This window comes from Silurus aristotelis, assembly GCF_946808225.1.
Source record: "Silurus aristotelis genome assembly, chromosome: 8".
Taxonomy (NCBI): domain Eukaryota; kingdom Metazoa; phylum Chordata; class Actinopteri; order Siluriformes; family Siluridae; genus Silurus; species Silurus aristotelis.
The window spans coordinates 17163570-17185533 of record NC_139581.1 but is presented as its reverse complement, the minus strand read 5'-3'; the positions used below and the strand labels follow the sequence as shown (position 1 = coordinate 17185533).

The 21964-nt window shown below is 40.2% G+C and overlaps 1 protein-coding gene and 1 long non-coding RNA gene across 23 annotated transcripts in view; one reads left to right on the top strand and one right to left on the bottom strand.

Annotated features, from left to right (window-relative positions):
• myo18ab (myosin XVIIIA b) overlaps nucleotides 1-21964 on the top strand; it is a 98117-nt gene that overhangs the window by 27327 nt on the left and 48826 nt on the right. For 3 of the 22 annotated variants that reach the window (XM_083549235.1, XM_083549226.1, XM_083549225.1), the window contains exons 3-11: nucleotides 11859-11924; nucleotides 12725-12812; nucleotides 13817-13923; nucleotides 14741-14917; nucleotides 16557-16767; nucleotides 17308-17450; nucleotides 17541-17641; nucleotides 17851-17914; nucleotides 18030-18174. In XM_083549235.1, coding sequence (XP_083405361.1) covers nucleotides 11859-11924; nucleotides 12725-12812; nucleotides 13817-13923; nucleotides 14741-14917; nucleotides 16557-16767; nucleotides 17308-17450; nucleotides 17541-17641; nucleotides 17851-17914; nucleotides 18030-18174 — 1102 coding nt within the window. Of the gene's footprint in view, nucleotides 1-1793; nucleotides 2209-2257; nucleotides 2504-4728; nucleotides 4957-5385; nucleotides 5418-6793; nucleotides 7892-9434; nucleotides 9528-9754; nucleotides 9821-10907; nucleotides 11022-11858; nucleotides 11925-12724; nucleotides 12813-13816; nucleotides 13924-14740; nucleotides 14918-16556; nucleotides 16768-17307; nucleotides 17451-17540; nucleotides 17642-17850; nucleotides 17915-18029; nucleotides 18175-21964 lie in introns of those variants that run through there. The other 19 variants (XM_083549236.1, XM_083549228.1, XM_083549227.1 and 16 more) reach the window with 15 other exon arrangements.
• LOC310730359 lies at nucleotides 3730-4721 on the bottom strand. Its single transcript, XR_014534823.1, has 2 exons — nucleotides 4116-4721; nucleotides 3730-4056 (listed from the first exon to the last, which is right to left on the bottom strand). It is a non-coding gene; the product is annotated as an uncharacterized lncRNA (long non-coding RNA).

Genomic DNA, 21964 nt, shown 5'->3' with positions numbered 1-21964 from the left:
GTGTGCGATGAACTCCCCAGTTAGACTCTATAGCGTTTAGTGGCCTGATGAAAGTTATCACAGAATCACACGTCTGTCCGCAAGTCATACATTTATGAACCACACCATCACACATGTGGAAGCTCCAGTGGAGCACTCGGTTCCTTTTTTTTGTGTTTTCATTGCAAATGCGAGGTAAAAATCGATGGCGAGTTTAATTAGGGGATTTTATACAGAATAAGAGGGGAGCCAATGTTTTTATAATTATTGTATCATTTACAGAACTTCTTTAACACAAAATCAAAAGCAACAAAAACTGATTTTTTTTTTAAGATCGTTTTACTCGATTTGTTCTGCACTTTTGTGAGAAACAAACAAAAAAAATTTGTGTGTGTGTTCTGTGTCGCTTTTCCACTTGGAAAAGCGGCCGATGTTTGTTCAGTGTGGTTTTTGGCTGTTCTTACTTTCTTACATAACAAAGTGATGAGCGAGCAAGTCTGTGCCTCAGGTACATTCTGGTGCGAGTGACGCACTCCGTGTTAATATGCGGTTAGCACAAGTAACCACCCCGTTCCAGTTAACACCGCATCGCTGCCTTCAACAGAAGTCACGTCTGTAATCGTCTTCTCGGTTGGGTTTAGCCAGGCCCACGATGATAAACAGCTGATTTCTGTACAGAGCTGTCGTGAGAAAAGTATTTGCTGGATGTTTGAGTGTTTATGTGATTCGGAAAGTGGCCAGAGGTGAGAGAAGACGTAGCGAGGTGAGGTTTGAGGACGGCTCAGAGGGTCACTGGTCACATTCCTCTCTAAAGTGTCTGTGTCTCAGCTGGTCATCAGGTCAAGCTTTACTGATGCTGCCTAAACACACCTTTTAAATGCACTATCCATTTTCTCCCTGTACTCCATGTGCCCTAGCCAGCAGTCTAACACACTCACCAACATGGTGTTGAGTCACAGTAATTAACTGTGTTTGAACAGCGAATGAAGGCAAACAAACAGCTCTTTGAGAAATTGATCCTCTGTTAGAACCATATGGGAAGTCCAGGTTAAAATTTTTTAATAAGGCTTAAAGCGCCCCCGTGTGACTGGATCACGAAAATGACTAACGTGTCTCCAGAGTTGGTGCCATCTGGAGGCAAGATGAGGAACTGCAACTACTGTACAATTTGATGGCATTTGGCGGACATCCTTATACAGAGCGACTTACATTTATCCCATATATACAGCTGAGCAGCTATGAGGTTGAGGGCCTTGCTCAAGGGCCCCGGAGTGGCAGCTTGCTGTGGTTGACATTTGAACTCATGACCATCGGATAGAACGTCTAATGCCTTAACCACTAAACTAACCACTTAACAGCACTGAAGGCATTTGTTTGAATAATTTTGTTGGCATCCTATGGGGACTATTTCATTTGATGTCTTTTGGGTTACTCTTGAAAGATGGCTTTTATTCAGAAGACATATTTTGTTGCAACATTTAGTTTTTTGTAACATTTTGCATTACTTTGCAGTGTGTGTGTGTGTGTGTGTGTGTGTGTGTGTGTGTATATATGTGTGTGTATATATATATATATATATATATATATATATATATATATATATATATATAAATAGTCTGTCTTTCCTGCTATTGAGAAAGATGAACTGTAGGTGAGATGTAACTGTAGTGTTTTCCGCCCAGCGTGCACCGCAGTTTTGACACGCCTCACAGGAAGTACCGAGCCCTTGCATCATTTCCTCTGCCTTCATCTTGCAGCACCTTTCGCGTTTGCGTGCCTTTTTCTGGTTCTGCATTCTGATTTAGACAAGAGCGGTTTGTTTCGCTCAGCAGCTGAGAAGAAGCAGCAGCTGTTGCTGAGAGAGTGGAGTAGCGTAGAGCAGAACAGAGCTGAACGTCATCATTCTGCATTTTGCATTCTTGGGGGTGGGGAGTAAGAGTGGGACAGTGATGGTGGTTGGGATCTATATTTAGCCTGCGTGACCCCCCCCCCCGTACCGCTACAGCTGTCCCACCTCTTCGTCTGGCCATGCTGTGTCAGGAATAGAGGAGTCCAGTCAATCTGTGAGGGACATGAACTCGCTGGATCTCGTTTCTCTCTCTCTCTCTCTCTCTCTCTCTCTCTCTCTCTCTCTATACCGGTTTCTTTGAACTTGTATTCTGAACCGGTTTGAGCACAGAAGGTAGGGGATCCACACTGGCACTGAGGAACCAGCACAGAGGAGTCGAGGTAAGGCAGTGAGTAGATGTCAAACTTTGATTGAGGATTTTGGAGATTGCGTCACCAGCAGGGATGCTTGGAGAGAACTCTGGGCTCAGTGTGAAGGCTCAGGACGAGGCCTGTCGAGCTCTACTGCACTATTTTTAGCCTTGAGAACGGCAGTATCTAATTTGGGCTACTGTACCAATTTAATCAAGCAATAAAGTATCAGTGTGGTGACTTGGTTTGGTCTGGATTGCTGCTCAGTGAGGGTCATCATTAAAGAATAGGTTTGAACTAAAACTGTGAACCTTCTGACCGGCAGGTAAAACTGGGTTTCAGCTTCAACACTATTTTCTTTGGTATAGAGGTTTGTTTAAAGTTATGATCATTTCTTAGAGTTCCTGCACTGTTTTGTTTGGGTTTACACACATAAATTGAAAAGAGTAAAGCTTATCTACTTCATCCTGCGATGGAAAGATCTGCCTGTTAGTCAGTTCCGTGGTTATATTGTGAGCTTTGTGTTAAGGAACGAGGTTGTGTTTTAGTAAAGAAAGCACGTGTGAAGCTTAACTCCGTGAACAGGTAACTCTGTTATGGGCTGTAGTTATTGCTGTACTCGTTTTGTTTTGGGATTCGAAGGGGACATTTGATCACAGCCCATTATCTCCGTTTGGTTTTTTAGTGATTGGAGGTGTCTTACAGGTTAGGTTTTGTTTCTGTAATAATTCCTGATGATAAGGCCAGCAAGACAATATTATTATTATAATCTTATTATTTGTACTAACCATCTTCAGCCAGAAATAAATTATTTGTGGAAGTCTGGAAAATCCTTTTGCTACAGTGGCTGAATTTTGGATACAGCAACCCCCCCCCCCCCCCCCCAAAAAACAAAAAAAAGATAATGGCCAAAATTAAAATTAAAAAAAAAAAAATTTAATATATATATTGTGTGTGTGTGTGTGTGTGTGTGTGTGTGTGTGTGTGTGTGTGTGTGTGTGTGTGTGTGTATATTACTTTTTAAACTTTGTTTAGGGAATGGAGCCTGTTGAATCAATGTGGTGATAAAAACAGTCAGTGTACATAAGATTTCTTTTTTTCAAAACGATTCCTTCACACAGCAAATGTCACCTATTTGACCAAGCTGTTGGATAGCAATCTTAATGTCTAATGAATGTCTGTCTGGACAAAATTAGGTTAGGTAAAAGGGGTTTTTCCTGGCCATCATTCAAATGTGATAGATTTTTAGTGAGAGCTGTGGTTTTTCAGTTGTAAATAAATGTTCTAGATTTGAAACTCGATTTCTTTGTTGAGGTGCTACACTAGTATACCGTATAGCAATATCGGAGACGTAGCTCCCAAAAAAAGGTTGTGCCCTCACTTCACTTTACAAAGATAAGCACTCCAGCAACACTTTATTTAGCAGGGATGTGTGTGTGTGTGCGCGTGTGTGTGAGAAAGAGAAGCCTGTGAGCCCTGACACACATCATTAACCTGTTTTTGATAATCAAACAGTTGTGCTGTGGGGAATCGTAGCAGATGTTCCAGATGTTTGTTTTTTGTTTTTGTTTTGTTTTGATTTTGTTGAGGAATCAGAGTTCATCTGATGTAATAGGCAGAAATGCCTGTAACTCTTTGTTTTTTGTAATGCGTTGCGAGCTGTCACACAGTTGCTGCATCTTAGGCAATCCTTCATACGGTTTTGTAATGATGAGCCTGTGTAGTTTGAGAACTGTAGGTACACCGCACCGGTCGGTGTGTGTTGAAAGATAAAATGGTCTTCTGTTTCAGCCGACAGGTCTCGAGCCTTAGCCTCACACTTTGCCCAAACCTCACAATATTTCCATTATTATAGATACAATTGCACAGAATATGAATCTGAGCAAACTGTTTATGTACAAATTCATCCTGCTGCCTTTGTAAGTCCCAATAAATACAAAGGAACCAGATTAATTAGTAGCCATACATGTCTCTGTATTGGTATGCTTTGTATCAGAAGCAGTTCCTTTCCTTCTCCAAACTCTCCATTCATATTGGCACAGATGATATTCGTGTTATGTGTATAGAATGTAGTTCCAGAACGTCTTAAAACTGATTGATTAGTAGCACATTACCGTTGTTCTAAGATGATGAGTGTCTCTAGAGAAACAGCTTTTTTACACATACGTGAATTGAAGCTAATTAACAGCTAATTAAGTGTTTTTAGTGAACAATTCAAAACAGTGATACGATGATGTTTTTTTTATGAGGAAATGTTTTTAATATGACACAAGGAAAAGAGGTATAGCTGGAGGTTTAGGCTGGAAATGTATCATTATGAGCAAGAATTCAGGAGAAGATCAGATAGAATTTGTATCATGTTCATTATTAAAAAGAAATTTGCTGTGGTTTAAGAAAAATATAGGAAAAAAACTGATTTCAGGTACATGGGGTACATGTTCTACACCCCATTACTGATTATTTTTCTAAAACAGCACACAATGTGTTATTCCTCACCTAGTGCTATGTTTCCCTTTGACCCCTGTACTGTAACCTCACTTTTCCCTGCAGATTCAGTCTCTCTTTGTTCCTCCAGCGCTGTGCAGACGTTCTTACATGGTCCGAGGTTGACGCTATTCCAATCCCAGAATCAGTTGTGCTCCGTGTCTTATCTCTTGGCTGTCCCATATCAGCTCTCCCTGCCATTCCCCCCCTGCTCCTGCTTCGCCGGCTCAGCCCATGAGCGAAACATCACCACCATGGCTTTCTCATCGCGCTTTTCCTTCTGGGAGCAAAAGGAAAGTGGCGTCCCGTTCTCAATCCTCTACTCACTGCACTGTGCGGATTTCCTGCATGCATTATAGCTGAAATGAAGCACAAAGGGCCGACGCTGCTCATAGCCATCAGAGTATATTTAAGTGCATGGCTCAGTTGTGTGTAGTTTGGTGAACGTGGTCCACTGTAACACAGATCATATTCTAGGGTGTACTGCAAGTCATCTGGTGCTTTGCCAAAGTACTTCAGCTAGCCTTTGCCTCACCAGTTCAGTTAAAGAATCCTGCTGCTTTAAATACAGCAAAACATATTTACACACGTTTTTGTGCGACTTATTAATTTAATAATTTGATCAGGTCATGCATGAGTGTGTGGTGTGAACTGCAGCACATCCTGGCTTTAATTGTGTAAAAATGTTAATAATAATTGCTTTCTCCCGTGAACCTCTTCAGGTTAAAGAAGAGACCAAGGCAGTCCCGAAATGTGTAAGTGCAGTACCCATCACTACAGATGTGTGGTCCTAAAGGAAACATTATCGTATTGTCTGTAAGGTTTCTGTAAGATAATTCCTTGTGGCACAATTGATTTTATTTTTATTTTCTAGAATCTTTCTCATCAATAGAGAACCGGATATTGTGTTCGCTAAACCGAATTACCTTCTTTTCGAGATCCTGGAATAATGCTCTCGCCGTACTTTAGCACAGTCAGCACAACTAGGAGATGAATTACCGAGTCTTTTGTAGTTCTACAGGCTGCTTATATTTCTTACGGTTAAGTCTATCAAGCTGCAGACTGTAGTGGAGAACAGTGAGCTAAATGCAGAGTCATCAAGTGCATGAATGAGCTGCACAAAGAACAAAATGTCCTGAAGGAGACCGTCATGTAAACTTTGTTAAATGGTCCTTGTAATTGGATTGGGAAGGGAGGAAGTGTTGTTCTGTGTCATCTCAGTCATTATTTATTCCACTGAGTTTGGTGTATTGTAGATTTGGCCGGTAATGAAGTCCTACGCATTTTGGTAAAAAAAAAAAAAGGTTGGAATTTGATTTGAGTGATTTGTATGGATTAGTATGGGGAAGATAAAAAGAACACTAAGTATTGGAACAAAATGTGTTTCCATGCAACCTATTCATTTCTCTAAAATAGAAAATTAGGAATTTGAAAAAATTTTTTTTAGAAAACAAAGGCTACACCAATGCGGCCAATTGGAAACGGCGTTTTAGTCTTAAAAAACCATTCCGTTTTCATTGCTATATCCACACTAAAACGTCTGAAAACGGTTACGTCCACGTAACCCGAGACGCTTCGACCCGTTGTGTGGCAGCAGTGGCAATGACTGAACATCAGAGATTTTGACTCTGAAATACGTATATCAGAGATTTGAATGTAACCCATGTTATAGGTGGAATTATTATTTTAGATGTTAAATATGGTCTTAAAATTCTTTAGGGACATCTTCATATTTGAGTCTGGAAAAGTTTGTTAGAGGAACCGGGGATATGTATGAAAAATGCTGGTTCGAGACTGTTTGCTGGCCAATGCTACAAATCAGTGGCCTTCTACATTTTGACTGACTTTATTTTTTGTGTCATTGACCCCAATTGTGGAATACAAAATGAGCCAGTTCAGTAATGTATGAACAAGGATTTGAGGACAATCCTGGTCCTTTAGCTCGATGAGCTCCTTAGTGTTATTTTAGATTAAGTGCTTTTCATGGTCTGAGGCTAAAATAAATTTTTAAATGAATGTATGAGTTGCTGTGTATCATATTATTAAGAAGTTCAGAAAAAGTGACTACTCATAATAATACTGTGTCCTTTACCACCCCCCATTTCACTCCCAATGTTGTCTGACTGAGTAGTCAGATAGTAATGGCAGTCTCCAGAGCCGCTCACAGTCAGTACCCAGCCTTGATCCTGCTAAAGTCCTGCTGCGTACCAAGAGCCCACCGTCAGCTCAAGAACCGCCTGGGCATGCCCCGTCCCAGCCCCGGGAACGATTAAAGAGCCCTTCACCCACAAGGAACAGGTTTTCTATCATCAAGAACCCAGAACCTTTCAGCATCCAGGAGCGCTTCAAAAGCCCTGAGCCTCGACCAGATTTACAGAGTCGTGAGCCTGTCACAAACGGAGAAAGCAAGACCAAAGCTTTAGTAGCTAGCAACACCATAACCACAGGAAGTGCTCGCCAGCCGGAGAACGTTGTAAAGGTGGTAAAGAGAGTGGTGAAAAGGGAGGAACCTCTGCATGAGGACAATGCTGCTGCTTCTACGATCGCACCTTTTAGTCAGACTTCCAATGAGCCTCCAAAATCTGCCTCTGGGCCACCCAAATCTATGCCAGCGTCTGTGCCCAAGGTCACAAAGATGCCCATGTTTTCCTTCAAACATGACTCCGTAAAGAAGGAGGAGAAAGATGCCATCTCCACAGGACTATCCAGTCTGATGAGCCGAGGCAGGAGCAGGGTTTTGCGACCTCGTCCCTGTAAGGAGGATAAACAAGAGCACAAGAAGGAGGTGTTCAGTGAGGACAAAGAAAGCTCCCAAGCAACAGAGAAAAGTGTGCAGAAACCTGAAGCCAGCGAGAGTATGCATCTAAAGCCAGAGGAAAACACGATGCCATCTTCTCCTCCTACCTCTCCTGCTAGTTCCTCTTCAGTTAACTCTCCTGTCACCCCACCAGCTGTATTTATCCACGCTCCCAAGAGAGTACCTGTGCCAAAGCCTTCCACCATGGTTCCTCCTGCTGGTTTTATTCCTAAAGCTACTGAAGTCCTTAAAACCCCTACAGTTTCTCCACCACCAGCATTCATTCCAGATCCTAAACCTGCATCCGCTGTACCCAAGCCAGTGCCTGTAACTCCCGAAATACCTCCAGTTCTTCCTCCTGTCAAATCCACCATTATTTCATGTCCCGGGTTTACCCCAACCCACAAACCACTGGCCACCAACAGCCTAAAGGTACTGCTTAGTTTCTGCTGCATGAAGCACTTTACCATCAATGGAATGTGTGAGAATTCCAGCAACTAAACGAGCATGTTTGTTCAACAGAAGCTCTAACTTCTCATTTACATGTGAATTGTGATTGTAGTGGTCTAACATCACCTTCTGTGAACTGCAGCAGAGAAAGTAGTTCTCGCAAAGCAGATGGAGAATGGTTGTTTGCCAGAGGAAATTTGAGAGGAATAGTTCACATTTTTAGGTCATCTGTGTCGCTATAGTGATGTTCCTGTAAAAACGATTTGGATCCAGATAAGGTCAATGTCACATTAAGGTCATGTGAGATCTTTTGAAATTGAGGCTAGTCTGATATTTTCATGTTCAGGAATGCAGGACCGGTGACTGACGCATCCCTGTCGGTGTTCAATTCTACTTCCGTTATGCCAAATATCTACACCGATCAGGTATTTTAGCATTATGAGCGGTGTAGTGAAGAACACGGATTATCTCTTCATCTTAGGTTAGTTAGTGGGTGGGATACATCAGGCAGCAAGTGAACATTTTGCCCTCAAAGTTGATGTGTTAGAAGCAGGAAAAATGGGCAAGCGTAAGGATTTGAGCGAGTTTGAAAAGAGCCAAAATGTGACGTCTAGACGACTGGGTCAGAGCATCTCCAAAACTGCAGCTCTTGTGGGATGTCCCCAGTCTGCAGTGGTCAGTATCTATCAAAAGTGCTCCAAAGAAGGAACAGTGGTGAACCGGCGACAGGGTCATCCAAGGTTCATAGATGCACGTGGTAAACGAAGGCAGAACCGTGTGGTCCGATCCAACACACGAGCTCCTGTAGATCAAACTGCTGAAGAAGTTAAAGTTGTTAAAGGTCGGTAGAAGCAGTTAGTGTCAGGCTTATTTATCAAGTACAACTTGGACCTGTAAATTCACAAACACGAAGGTGGAACTGTGTGGAAAGAGTCGCTTATTATCACGTATTTGTTACACCAGCTGTCAGAAATTGTGTTAATTTTTTTCAGCTTGCCAGGATCTTTGTTCGGATTCAGTTTCCTGTTACAGTGTTAACACTTCTGTGTGGAACATGTTATTTGGAGTCTGTCCATGTTTAACAGAAGTCTCGTTCTTGGACTAACAACAGTTAGCTTTTTCCAGCCTGTGAAGCAGAAGCTTTTAGTAGAATAAGGCTTTGTGGTTCTGTTTTTATACGCATGCCTCTGAATCTGTGTGATTTATGTAAATGAAAGTGTTGGTCTAGTTAATGGTGCTTATACACTTTGTACATGAGAGAGAAAACCGAGAGGAAATCTGACACATTTGATATCTTGGGTGTGGTCTCTATGAAGCCTGTTATGGCTTTTTGTATTGAATGATTAAGATTGGAGTGGCTAATCGCATGTTCAAAACTGGCTGTTTGTGGGCTTATTTTCTCACGGGCTCATTTACAGAAACATTTGTATATGGCAACATGCTGATTGCATGCACATATTGTGTATACAAGAGTACAGTACAATGTGTGTGTGTGTGTGTGTGTGTGTATGTATAATGTTCAAAGGTGAAGACAGTCTCACATCTGTCCACAACCCAAACTGGGACCTCTTGCTCTGGCATCATATCTAAAGTCTCTCGTCCGTCTATGATCCAAAAGGTGTGTGGGTTTGTGCGTGTGTAATAAAAGTTTGGTGTGCACTACGCATCGCATGAGTGAAAACCATTAGAATAGACACACCTAACACTCGGCAGCCTTCACTATCGTTGGCTCTGTTGCACTAATCTCTAAGCTTAAGAGTTTTAACAAACCATGTGGTCACACACTGTACCACGTGCCATACAGCATTCACAGCTACACTTCCTTTCTGGTGCTCTGATTTGTAGGAGAGCCCCCCACCCAGTCCTACAGAAGCAGCTCAAAGGCGATTGGAGCAGATCTTCTTTGCATCTGTAATTATTGTCAGCTTAATTTCTGATTTCCCTTTATTTTCAGTCTAATTCTTTTTCTCTGCTGTGGGCTTCACCCCTAATTAATAATTGTTTTTATTTTTTTGCCTAAAATCCTTCACTCTTAGGTTTTCACTCTGACACTCGGGCTGGATGATATAGCAAAAAATATCATATCATATGATATTTATGACAAGTATATGATGGAAATTGTAATATTTGGATTTCTGACAAACAGACAGCAAAAACAAATTGTGTTGCATTAAAAACATGCAAAAAAAAAAAAAGAGAAACTATTAAGAATAAGAATTTAGATAAACCCGAATAATAAAAATAGTTATTTTACAATTTGAATCTTTTTGAGTAAAACTGTAACATTATTAAATTATATTATATAAACTTCAGAAGAAACAGTGATTCCTGGGACTTTTCCGGAAGTGTATTGTCAAGTTCTCATGATATCGGTATTTTAATCCAGCCCTATAAAACTATATATTATTCTATAATATAACTACCGTATTTTTCGGACTATAAGCCGCTACTTTTTTTCCACATTTTGAAGCCCGCGGCTTAAACAGCGAAGCGGCTAATTTATGTTTCAAATAAAAATCTTTGTGAAATTCAGTGGGTGCGCTTTATAGTCCGGAAATGACGGTATATATTATTCCTATATGTCAATATTTTATTTTAGCCCTATGGAACTATATATTATTCCTATATAACTCCACAGATCATACCAGTTGAACATCCTTGTATACCCGAGTTCTGCCATGTTAAGAAGCTCATTAGAATTTGATGCTGTTTGTGCATTTACACAAACGACCCTTTATTGCCTTTGTCCATTTTGTTCCAGTCACTCAGTCCTCACATACAGGCTTATCTGCATGCTTCTCTGTCCCACACCATTTGTCTTTTTGCTTTAACCTTTGCATTTCCTGTCCTGTGGAGTATTTCTCATGTTCATCTCTAAACTCTTGTCCATTGTATCCTCTGTAACTATTCCTGTTTTCTCATCTGCTCTTTCTGTTTCTCATCCACTGCTATCGTGGCTGCTGTTCTTGATGTCGCTGATTTGGCCCGGTTACTTTAGCTGGAGCCCGTCCAAACCAGTGCATCTGTGTCCACATCCACTCAGGTCCAGGACGAGAAACCGGTCTCGTCTCTCAGTCTCGCCGCAGTGTGTTCTCGCGCGGTCTGCTTCAGTGTAAGCCCATGTTCCATAAAGTCTCCATTTTCCCTCTGTCAATAACTGCTTCTTCATTTTCAATTATTGCTTGTTTTGACCCTGTTTAATAAGAAGAACTCGGGTTAACACACCCTCTGTGATGCAGCCCCATATGACTTTAGTTACACCTTTAATGCCTGCTGTGTGTGTTTGTTTTTAATATATATATATACACCTGTGTGTGTGTGTGTGTGTGTGTGTGTGTGTGTGTGTGTGTGTGTATGTATGTATGTATGTATATTACACGGTTGTAGCGGTGCACAAAAACGTCACGGTTGGGTTGAATTTCAGTATGTATATATATGTATATGCTTGTGTGGGACAATGTCTAGCCGTTGCATGACGATGGCTAAAGATGGGCTTCTCCTACATAAAGCCAGCAGCAGCTATGTTTTAGTGAATGATTGTGATATTAGTTGGTCGGCATTGGGCACTGATTTGTGTGTTGCTATTTTTGAACACCACCTGCTGTTGTCACTTTGCAGTTTCGAGTGTATTACGTTCATACCACAATGTATTACTTCATCCCACCAACACAGAACTTTAGCCTCGTAAGCCTTTTTTATTTAATTACATTCGCCGTAAACACCAACTGTATCAGCCATTTAAATTGTTCAATGTTCGAAATTCAAACTTATGCATAATTATTTTGCAAACTAATTAGCTCTTTTTCCCCTCACAGATTAATGTATATATGTATGCTCTGTTGTAACTCCTCAGATTCTCTCTCCTTCCCAGTACTGAACGTAATTACAGTGTAAATGTAGAGAGTGTAACATTGTATTTGCCTCCTTTTGGTTGGCTGCCATGTCACAGGGACAGGTGGAGGAGGATGCTGTGGCTATCCTGCAGGCGGCCCACGCTGCTGCCGCTCAGCCTAAGGTCTGCAGTCTGCTCCCCGTGTTTGTGTGTGTGTGTGTGTGTGTGTAATTCAGCAACACGTGTTCTTGCCCCTTGACTTTCTGTGTCAAGAGTGCCATGTGCGCCCTTTGTTTGGAGTGCTGTGATCTCCCACACCTACCCTAAACAACAACACTACCCCAGCAGCATCAGTGACCCTCAAAACTAATGAACAGCAAATGTTCTGAAAGGTGCAGAACAATAAAAAACCGTCTGTGAAGATTTGGATGCTGATTTAGGTCTTCTGTTACTGTGCTTCTGGGTGTGGTGTTGTACTTGTTTGCTTTTTTCCTTAAATAAAAAATGCACAGATCAGAGTTTCATTTAGGGTTTAAAATGAAACGTGTGTAACGTAATATTTTCTTGTTATGTGACATGCGGATGTGAATTTCTGTTCTGCCTCTCACCGGTTTCCAACATTCTATTAGTCTGAAGGAAACTGGAGCAGTGACTAACATTGCAGCTGAAATTGAAGCACTCAGCTATAAACAATGTGAACTGAACCTGCTGGTCATCTGAACTCCCAGTTTATTTGTGACCCTTTATTTGCAAGCACCTCTATGAAGCCTGACCCATTACACACCCCGGCTGTGTCCGAAGGTGGCCTTTCATGCTGAGTTTAGATAAAGAAAAATGCAGCAAAAGGCAGCTATTATTGTAACTGCTGTGGTAGTCATTCTCCAGTGCATGCTCCGTGCATGGAGTGCTTTTGAGTGCGATTGTTTGCCAATCTGTTTCATGTATTATAATGGAGTGTTGTGTGTGTTTGTTTTCCTCTACAGGTGAAGACCGAGGAGCAGATCGCTGCAGAGCAGGCATGGTATGGCTCTGAGAAAGTGTGGCTGGTCCACAAGGATGGCTTCTCTTTGGGTGAGTCAAACTGGGTGTATCAAAATTCTCTTTGTTTCATATCACCGTAAGAACATTCACAATGTGCAAATACTTTCTTCTATCAGAGTGGGTATCTGTGATCTCATGGACACTCTGAATAGAAATTTGTAGCCACATGACCAAAAGATTAGTATGTGCTTTTGGAAAACCCCATTCCACATTTTTCCCCCGTTGCTTTTATAACAACCTCCACTCTTCTGGGAAGGTGTTCCGCTAGATAGTGGAGTGTGCTTGAGGAGATTTGTGCTGATTCAGACACAAGGGTGTTAGTAAAGTCAGGTACTGATGTAGGGTGAGGAGGCCTGGGGTGCAGTCAGCATTTCAATTCATCTCCAAGGTGTTCAATGGGAATGAGGTCAGAGCTCTACAGCAGGCCATTCAGGGTCATGCATTTGAACCCATGTAAACCATATCGTCATGAAGCTCACTTTGTATACAGAGACATTGTCATGCTGGAACAGGTTTGAGTCTCCTCGTTCAAGTGAAGGAAAAATTTAATGCTGAATATATCCAAAGACGTCATATACAATAGAGTGCTTTTAACTTACAGTTTGGGGAAGAAGCACAAATTATTGGAAAAGTCAGGTGTCCCAATAGTTTCATCATTTAAATTGTTTATGTATATAAAACATTCTATAATGTAAGTATTTCTATGATTAATCGCATACATAACTGGCTGGAAAATTCAGGTGTCCCAATACTGTTGTCCAGATTCTGTGTTTAATCTGCTGGAATTTGCAGAACAATTTGAAATTTGGTTTTAAATCTGAGCCGTAATCCATCATGACACCTAAATTCCAGTTGTTAAAAATAACAACCCCATAAAAGCTTATTATTTATAACAATATTTCATTTAAACGGTAAACCTGGCCTTTGTTCCCTTTTATTTTCAAGACCTTTGCTAGTTTGTGTTGTGTTAATTGCAAGCTGTTATAATTAAATATGTTTGCGGTTGTTTTTTGTTGTTTTTTTCCTTCCTGCAGCCACTATGCTGAAGACTGAGGCGGGCAGCCTGCCAGAGGGGAAGGTGAAGATCAGACTGGAGCATGACGGGACGGTACTGGACGTGGACGAGGATGATGTGGAGAAGGTCAGGCTGTTTTTTTTTAGTGTTCTTGCTGTGTGTCTGTGTGTGAAAGCAATTTTGTTTTTTTTAAATAGAGGATCCTTAAAAGATTTATGGGGGGTGGGGGGGTAGACATACTGAGCAGGAGTTTCTATACTTTCTATACTTAAGTAACACACACACACACACACACACACACACACACACAAAGAATGTTTTGTTCTCTGATGAAATATTATGCTTCAAGCATAGGAGAGCTCATCTGTCTTTATTTGTAGCACATGTACAAAAATTCACTTTGGTCTGGCAGAATTATTTCTAATATGCGTTCATAATCTAAATGAATGTCGAGTTTAACACCAGAGCCTGTTTGATTAGACTGGATCCAGGACAGGAGTTTGAATTCCTGCAGCACTGACATTATGAATTTTATTAAAACCGAGGGTGTTTTGATTGCATAACTGCATTGAGGTCTTACAGCCTGTGCTGTTTATACAGCAAAAGGTCTCTGTGTAAGGAAACAGTTTGAAATAGGCTTCAGAAGCCACACACATTGTTGCCAATTTTGCACATTAACCTTTTATTCAGAAAAGTATTGGGTTCCAAAAGTATGAAAGAAATGTGAATGTTCTCTGCTTCATGGTAGATGCATTGGATTATGGGATATGTAGGACAGTGCAGGCTACATAGAAAGTGCAAACATTTCATTCAGATGTGAATCGATGTTTTCATAGTTCCATTAATCTTTACATACAGCATTTATCGGTGTTGTTTTTCATATGTCACACCTTTACACACACACTCATTTTACTCCACCACTATTGGCCTTTCACCCCCTCAGGCGAACCCTCCATCGTTTGATCGCTCAGAGGACTTGGCGACTCTGCTCTACCTGAACGAGTCGAGCGTGATGCACTGTCTGCGGCAGCGCTATGGAGGAAACCTCATCCATACATACGCTGGGCCCAGCATTGTAGTCATCAACCCCATCAGCGCTCCTTCCATGTACTCTGAGAAGGTAAAAACTCTGAACGACTGACTTCCTATCTTTATCTCTAGATATTTTACATCTTATTTCAAATGCATGTTTAAGATATAGTGTAGATGTTTTTGTTGATGTTTATGTACTTACTGAAGGCTTTATGTTTCAGTTTTCTTAACAAACCTCATTCAAGACTAATACCATGGTGTTCTAGATCAGGCCGATTACTTGTTCGTGTAGAAATGTAAAGCCGTTTGCACTAAAGTGGTATCAGGAAAATGAAGACCATCTCAGTGCCAAGACGGCTCAGATTTTATGTTCATACTTTTTTTGTCTTTGCATTTTATTACCAGCCAGACTGTGGGAAAAATAATCAAAGTTTACTGCAGTGTGGATTAGGATTTTGGAGTAATTGGCTTTTGTTAGTGCAACTTTGTAGCTTTTGGGTTTTAGTGTACAACAAAAATACATGTGTGTACGATTATTGCATTGGCTTTAGTTAGTTTTATTTATTTACATTTTATTTAGTTTACAATGGCTACATTTGCTACCATAATGACTGAACCACTTAATTATAAACTGTCAATAACAGTCATAAAATAAGTAGATTTCATTAATATATAATTGTTGGTTTAAAAAAATGAATAGACCAAAAAACTTATAGGGAATTGTTTTTATGGAGTTTTATATTGAAATAATAAAAATGTTTTAAAATAATAATTATTAATTATAAAAGGGGAAAAAAATCTTAATACTGTACAGTACATGTACTCACTATAAATATGATGGTGTACTGTATTTCTATGAATTTACACAAAATTCATCTTACTATATTCTTGCAAATGTTTTCTGTGTGTGTTTAAAGTGTGTGGAAGGATGATTCTTGGCTTCAACAACAATAATAATAATACAAAAATACAAATAAAAAAAACATGCATTTATGGGGTGGTGTCCCCAAATAAAAGGGGGATTAATGTGTATATATACAGCACCCCCACTCTCTTCTTTGGCTCAGTTTGGATCTCTTGGATCAGTTTAAAAACGTAGAAATACAAAAAACTATTTGACTCAAATCTGCAACCCGAAACACATGGCACATTTGATGAAGTTGGGTCGATCCAGGGTCAAATTGCTTTCCCATTGCAATGGAAACACACCAGAGTAAGGTATGAACCAAATGTAAACAAGCTTGATCAGATAGTTATGCCCTGGTTGTGTACTTGCTGTGTAATTGCTGTGTTTCACACACCTAAATGAACCAGGCAGAGGAGATGTAAACAATTCAGAATTAAATTTTGAAGGATTAAATCCTCCAAAAAGCCTTAATTCATAACAGCAGAAAAAAACTGCGAGGTTTCATCTTAAACATTGTATTAATTACTGAATGGTACACGATCTACCGAACGTCTTTTAATTTCTGGTCCATAAAAACACTTTTACATGGTATTTATTGGCAAACTCAACAATCTCTTCTCCAAATGTACTTTCTTCATTGTGACCAGCACTTTGTTGCTGTCTTACACATGCTGAATGTAGAACTTTTAAAATTGTAATGCTTTAAAAAAAAAACTTTAAAGAATTATTTAAATATGTGTAAAGCTTGCACAAATGTATAGAGCTAAAAAAAAAAAGGAAAAAACTCAAACCTCCATTATTTCCACCCTGAATATTGCAGGTGATGCACATGTTTAAAGGCTGCAGGCGCGAAGACACCGCACCGCATATCTACGCCGTGGCTCAGTCGGCCTACCGGAACCTTCTGACTACGCGGCAGGACCAGTCCATCGTTCTGCTTGGCAAAACTGGCAGTGGCAAGACCACCAACTGCCAGCACCTTGTACAGTACCTGCTCTCTATTGCTGGCAGCACCGGCAAGATCTTTTCAGGTTCGAGATGCTGAAAATGTTGGTGAAAAGAGCGATAACTCATACATGGTTAGGCAGAGTGTAAGAAATAGCATGAGAATAAATTGGAACAAGTCCGGAGAAAAAACAAACTATACTATTAGGATTGGGTTTCAGACACACTGAGGAAAATGACAGAAACAGGTTGTATTGGGTGGTAAAACGATGATGGACGGAGACTTTACTAATGATGCACACCAGACCAACTCTGGTAATTAGCCTTGCTTATCAAAAGCACGATTAGCACTGCTAATGATCCACTGAAGATTAACATTGCTTAACTGTAGCTTTCAAGAGGCCAAAATTCTATCTGCATATGTTCATCTCTGACTGCAGCACCTGGAAACACCTCCTATGGGTCAATCAGGGCGTAGGATCAAGCCAATTAGTGTCTGAGTAAGTGTGTGTGTGTGTGTGTGTGTGTGTGTGTGTGTGTGTGTGTGTGTGTGTGTGTGTGTGTGTGTGTGTGTGTGTGTGTGTGTGTGTGTGTGTGTGTGTGTGTGTTGGTGTTTTCCATTATAGCAGAGAAATGGCAGGCAGTCAACACTATCCTGGAGGCGTTTGGGAACTGCGCTACCTCCATGAATTCAAATGCAAGCCGCTTCTCCCAGATTGTCTCTCTGGACTTCGATCAAACTGGCCAGGTGGCCTCTGCCTCCATCCAGGTACCAGCCTTATAAAACTCTACATAGCTTGTCTGAAATTCAGTAGTGCTCCAGATCTTAAAACCGCTCTATTTTGGCACGGCCTTGTAGACCATGCTGCTGGAGAAACTGAGGGTGGCCAAGAGGCCGGGGGCTGAGTCTACTTATAACATATTTTATTATATGATGGCTGGGGCAGACAACACTCTAAGGTAAGAGCGTGCATGTGCGTCTTCACAACTTTGCAATTTTACCCTGAGACAAGGCAATAGATGGGGCAGACGGGGAAAAGATTCATTTCCTGTATACTTCCTATTAAACAATTCTATAGTCAGCATGTTTTTGTACATAAAAAAACCACAAAAACAACCAAAGTTGAATTTTGTGCTATAGTGAAGTTCACATTTGCCTTTTTTTACAGGACCGAGCTACATTTCAACCACTTTGCTGAGAACAACACCTTTGGAATTATGCCTCACGCAAAGGTAAATCTGCACAAACTTACAAATTTGTGCAGTGGGAACTTCCTGTTTAAAGATATCTGATTTAGATAATTACCAGGTTCATCAGGTGTGTTAAGGTATTAATGTGTGTGTTTAGTCTGAAGACAAGCAGAAGGCAGCACAGCAGTTCACTAAGCTGCAGGCAGCTATGAAGGTCCTCGGTGTCACTGCTGATGAGCAGAAAGCTCTTTGGCTCATTTTGGGGGCCATCTACCATCTGGGAGCTGCTGGGGCAACAAAAGGTATATTTGTGTGAGAGTTGTGTGAGACAGTAGGTGAGATAAAGACCTCAAGTGGTATCCATATTCAGTCCAGATACATCCTGCTCAAAGCCAATTAATGTACAGCATACACACACACACACACACACACACACACACACACAGCTATAGCTTAACTATGTTAGTGTGAGCATCACATCCCTAGAGCCTGAAACCTGGTTTAATAAGAGAGAGGGTTCCGCAGTAGCCGATGCTGTCTGTGTTAATAAAGACATTCATAAGGTTAAGAGAGGAATATATGGAGTTTCTCTGACGCACAAGACTGTAGGCATGTTGGGAAAGATGTGTTAGTGTGCCATTTTTATAACCCTGATGGAGATAAGTTTCTCTGTGTAATGGCTTTTGTGCCATAAGGCCAGGATGGATGCACTAATATTAATTAATTAATAACTGAGTCTACATGCAGGCCAACTGTTTATTTTACTGTACAGTTCGTCTGTTTACAGCGTTTCTGTGTGGGTTATAAAGTAAAGCAGCATATAATGCAGACATCGAGAGTTCAGTAGCAGTAGATAGAGGAAGTGGTAGCACAGTGGTTAAGAAACAGGACTCCTGATCGAAAAGTTGCAAGTTTAAATCGCAGCACTACCGAGCTGCCGCATCTGGGCCCTCGAGCAAGGCCCTTAACCCTTAACTGCTTAGTTGAATAAATAAGATATTTATAAGTCGCTCTGCTTAAAGATGTTTTCCAAATGCCATAAATGTAGTTGTAAGTAACAAACCAACTAAAAGGAATTAGAGTAAAATTTTCTTTAAGGATTGGCGAAAGATTCATAAAGATCGATAGTCATTATTGTTCAAAATCAAATGAAAATCTTAAAAGTTTTTTAAAATGTGCGATAATTTTTTTGTTGCAATATTAGAAATGTTTTCAGTGCAAAAGTGGATATAAAATCACCCTAATTTTGGATCATATCCCAAATTTGGACTTTGCAACATATCACATTACCTGCCATAATACTTTTTTTTTTTTTTTTGTTTATCCAATAATTGCAAACTGAAAGGTGTTAGATGCTAAAACGATATAAAGTCCGAAATTTTACAGTTTATTCCCCCAATCTTTTCATGTTGAATTCCTTTTTGCAGGTACAAAAAAGTATTTATGAAATGTTACTGTTTTGCTGGTATTTTGCTAACAAACCTAGGAGACAGATTGTGTGTTGTTGTGTCATATTGCACACTCACACTTAATAATACATTCTTAGTACATCATAATTGCACAAGTGGAAGCAATATGGATTTATTTGAAGCTATGTACAGTGCATACGGAAAGTGTTCAGAGCGCTTCACCTTTTCCACATTTTGTTACAGCTATTGTACCAAAATGGATTAAATTCATTATTATCCTCCAAATTCAAAAAATAATTATAATGACAATGTGAAAGAAGTTAGTTTAAAATCTTTGTAAATGTATTTGGAAAAAATAAAAACTACATGTACATACTGTAAGTATTCACAGTCTTTGAGTTTGATGCTACAAGCGTGGTACACCTATTTTTGGGCAGTTTCTCCTACTCTTCTTTGCAGAACCTCTTAATCTCCATCAGGTTGGATGGGGAGCGTGGGTGCACAGCCATTTTCAGATCTTTCCAGAAATGTTCAATTGGGGTTAAGTCTGGGTCCCATTGCCACTCCTTTATCCTGGCTGTGTGCTTAGTGGTGATGTTCTGTTGGAAGATGAACCGTCACCCCAGTCTAAGGTCCAGAGTGCTCTGTAGCAGGTTTTCATCAAGGACGTCTTTGTAAAAACATCCCCACAGCATGAATCTGCCACCACCATGCTTCACTGTAGGGATGGTATTGGCCAGGTGATGAGTGGTGCCTGGTTCCCTCCAGACATTATGCTTGACATTCAGGCCAAAGAGTTAAATCTTTGTTTCTCATGGTCTGAGAGTCCTTCAGGTGCCTTTTGGCAAACTCCAGGCAGGCTGTCATGTGTCTTTTACTGAGGAGTGCCTTCATCTGGCCAATCTACCATACAGGCCTGATTGGTGGAGTGCTGCAGAGAAGGTTGTTCATCTGGAAGGTTCTCCTCTGTCCACAGAGAAATGCTGAAGCTCTTTAGGAATTACCATTGAGTTCTTTGTCACCTCCCTGACTAAGGCCCTTCTCCCCTGATCACTCAGTTTGGCTCTAGGAAGAGTCCTGGTAGTTCCAAACTTCTTACATTTACGGATGATGGAGGCCTCTGTGCTCATTGGGACCTTTAATGCTGCAGAGATTTTTCTGTACCATTTCCCCGAATACAATCATGTCTCGGAGGTCTACAGACAATTCCTTGGACTTCATGGCTTTGTTTGTGCTTTGATAATTGTGGTACCTTATATATCACTGCATACAGTTTATACAAATCATGCCCAATCAACTGAATTTACCACTGGTGGACTCCAAACAAGTTGTAGAAATCTTGTGTGTCATGGCAAAAAGCTGTGAATAATCATGTACGTGATTTTATTTTTTATTGCATTTTTTTTTAAAGTTATAATAGGTTTGCAATGATTTCAAACAAACTTCTTTCACTTTGTCATTGTGGTGTATTTTTTAAGAAAATAATGAATTTAATCCATTTTGGAAAAACATAAAATGTGGAAAAAGTGCTGTGAATACTTTCCGGATGCACTGTATTTGTGACAAAACTGAATTAAAGCTGTGGGGCAGAGGTGGGAGTAATGAAGTATATGTATGGGAGTAAAAAAAAAAACATAATAGACATCACTTGACTTTACTTCTACCCAACCTGTTTAACATTTTAAATAAATGTGTGGTGAAAAAAGTAATAAAATGAATACTAATAAAAGTAATAGTATTTTTTCTTAGGCAACTGATAAAGGGATGCCAGATCTCATAAAATTGTTCAGATTTTCCTTTTAGACAATGTCTAATTTGCTCCAGGTGTTAATGTCAGTTTTCCAAGCCACAAATGTGGGAGCCTCATTTTGAAATGTATTTATTTTAAAGTTTATTAGCAACTCCATGGCTGTGATTACACTGCATGCCAGTTGTTTTTCGATCCGATTGTGTAAGACAGGAAATTTCCAGTATGATGAGTGCAGGGTCTGGTATAATTTGCACATTAAGTAAATTGAAAGCACACCAAAAAAATATCACACCAGTGACTCTTAACTCATCATAAGAGAAAGAAAAGGACTATGGGACAGATGAAAATCAGCTGACATGCACTTAATACAGAGAGGTGAGAGACTCTGGTGAGATGCAGTATCTTTTTCGAGTAGTGTGATGTTTGGATAACCATTAACCGAGCAAGACAGTGTCTCGAGTTAAACAATTAAGTATTTCAGCTGTACAGAAGACAAAATATGCAGAGAATAACCATTAGAGGGCAGTGTTCTCCTTCCTTAAAGAGCCCGTCTCGCCCGTCTAGCCACATCAGCATGTTTGTGAACCCTTAAAAAGCTGTAATCTATGGCTGTTCATTTTTATAATATTTTTTAACACATTATTATCTATTTTGTCAGCTAAGCTAAGCTTTAAAATTAGAATAGCGCACTAAAAGATGTTTGCTTTTTATATACAAGAAGAACTCGTACAGAATTATCTTCCATCTGCAACTACATGTCCTTCGACTCTCATCCCTGTGAGATTTTTGTCTTCATGCTCCATCAACATTTCATTCTGCAAAAAATAATGATGCCTTTGGGGATTTAAAGTCAATCAGAGGGACGCAAAAAGGCGGACCCTTTGCGCTGTTTGCAATCTTTTTTTAGATGCAGGGTTGTTGTATTAGCACAGC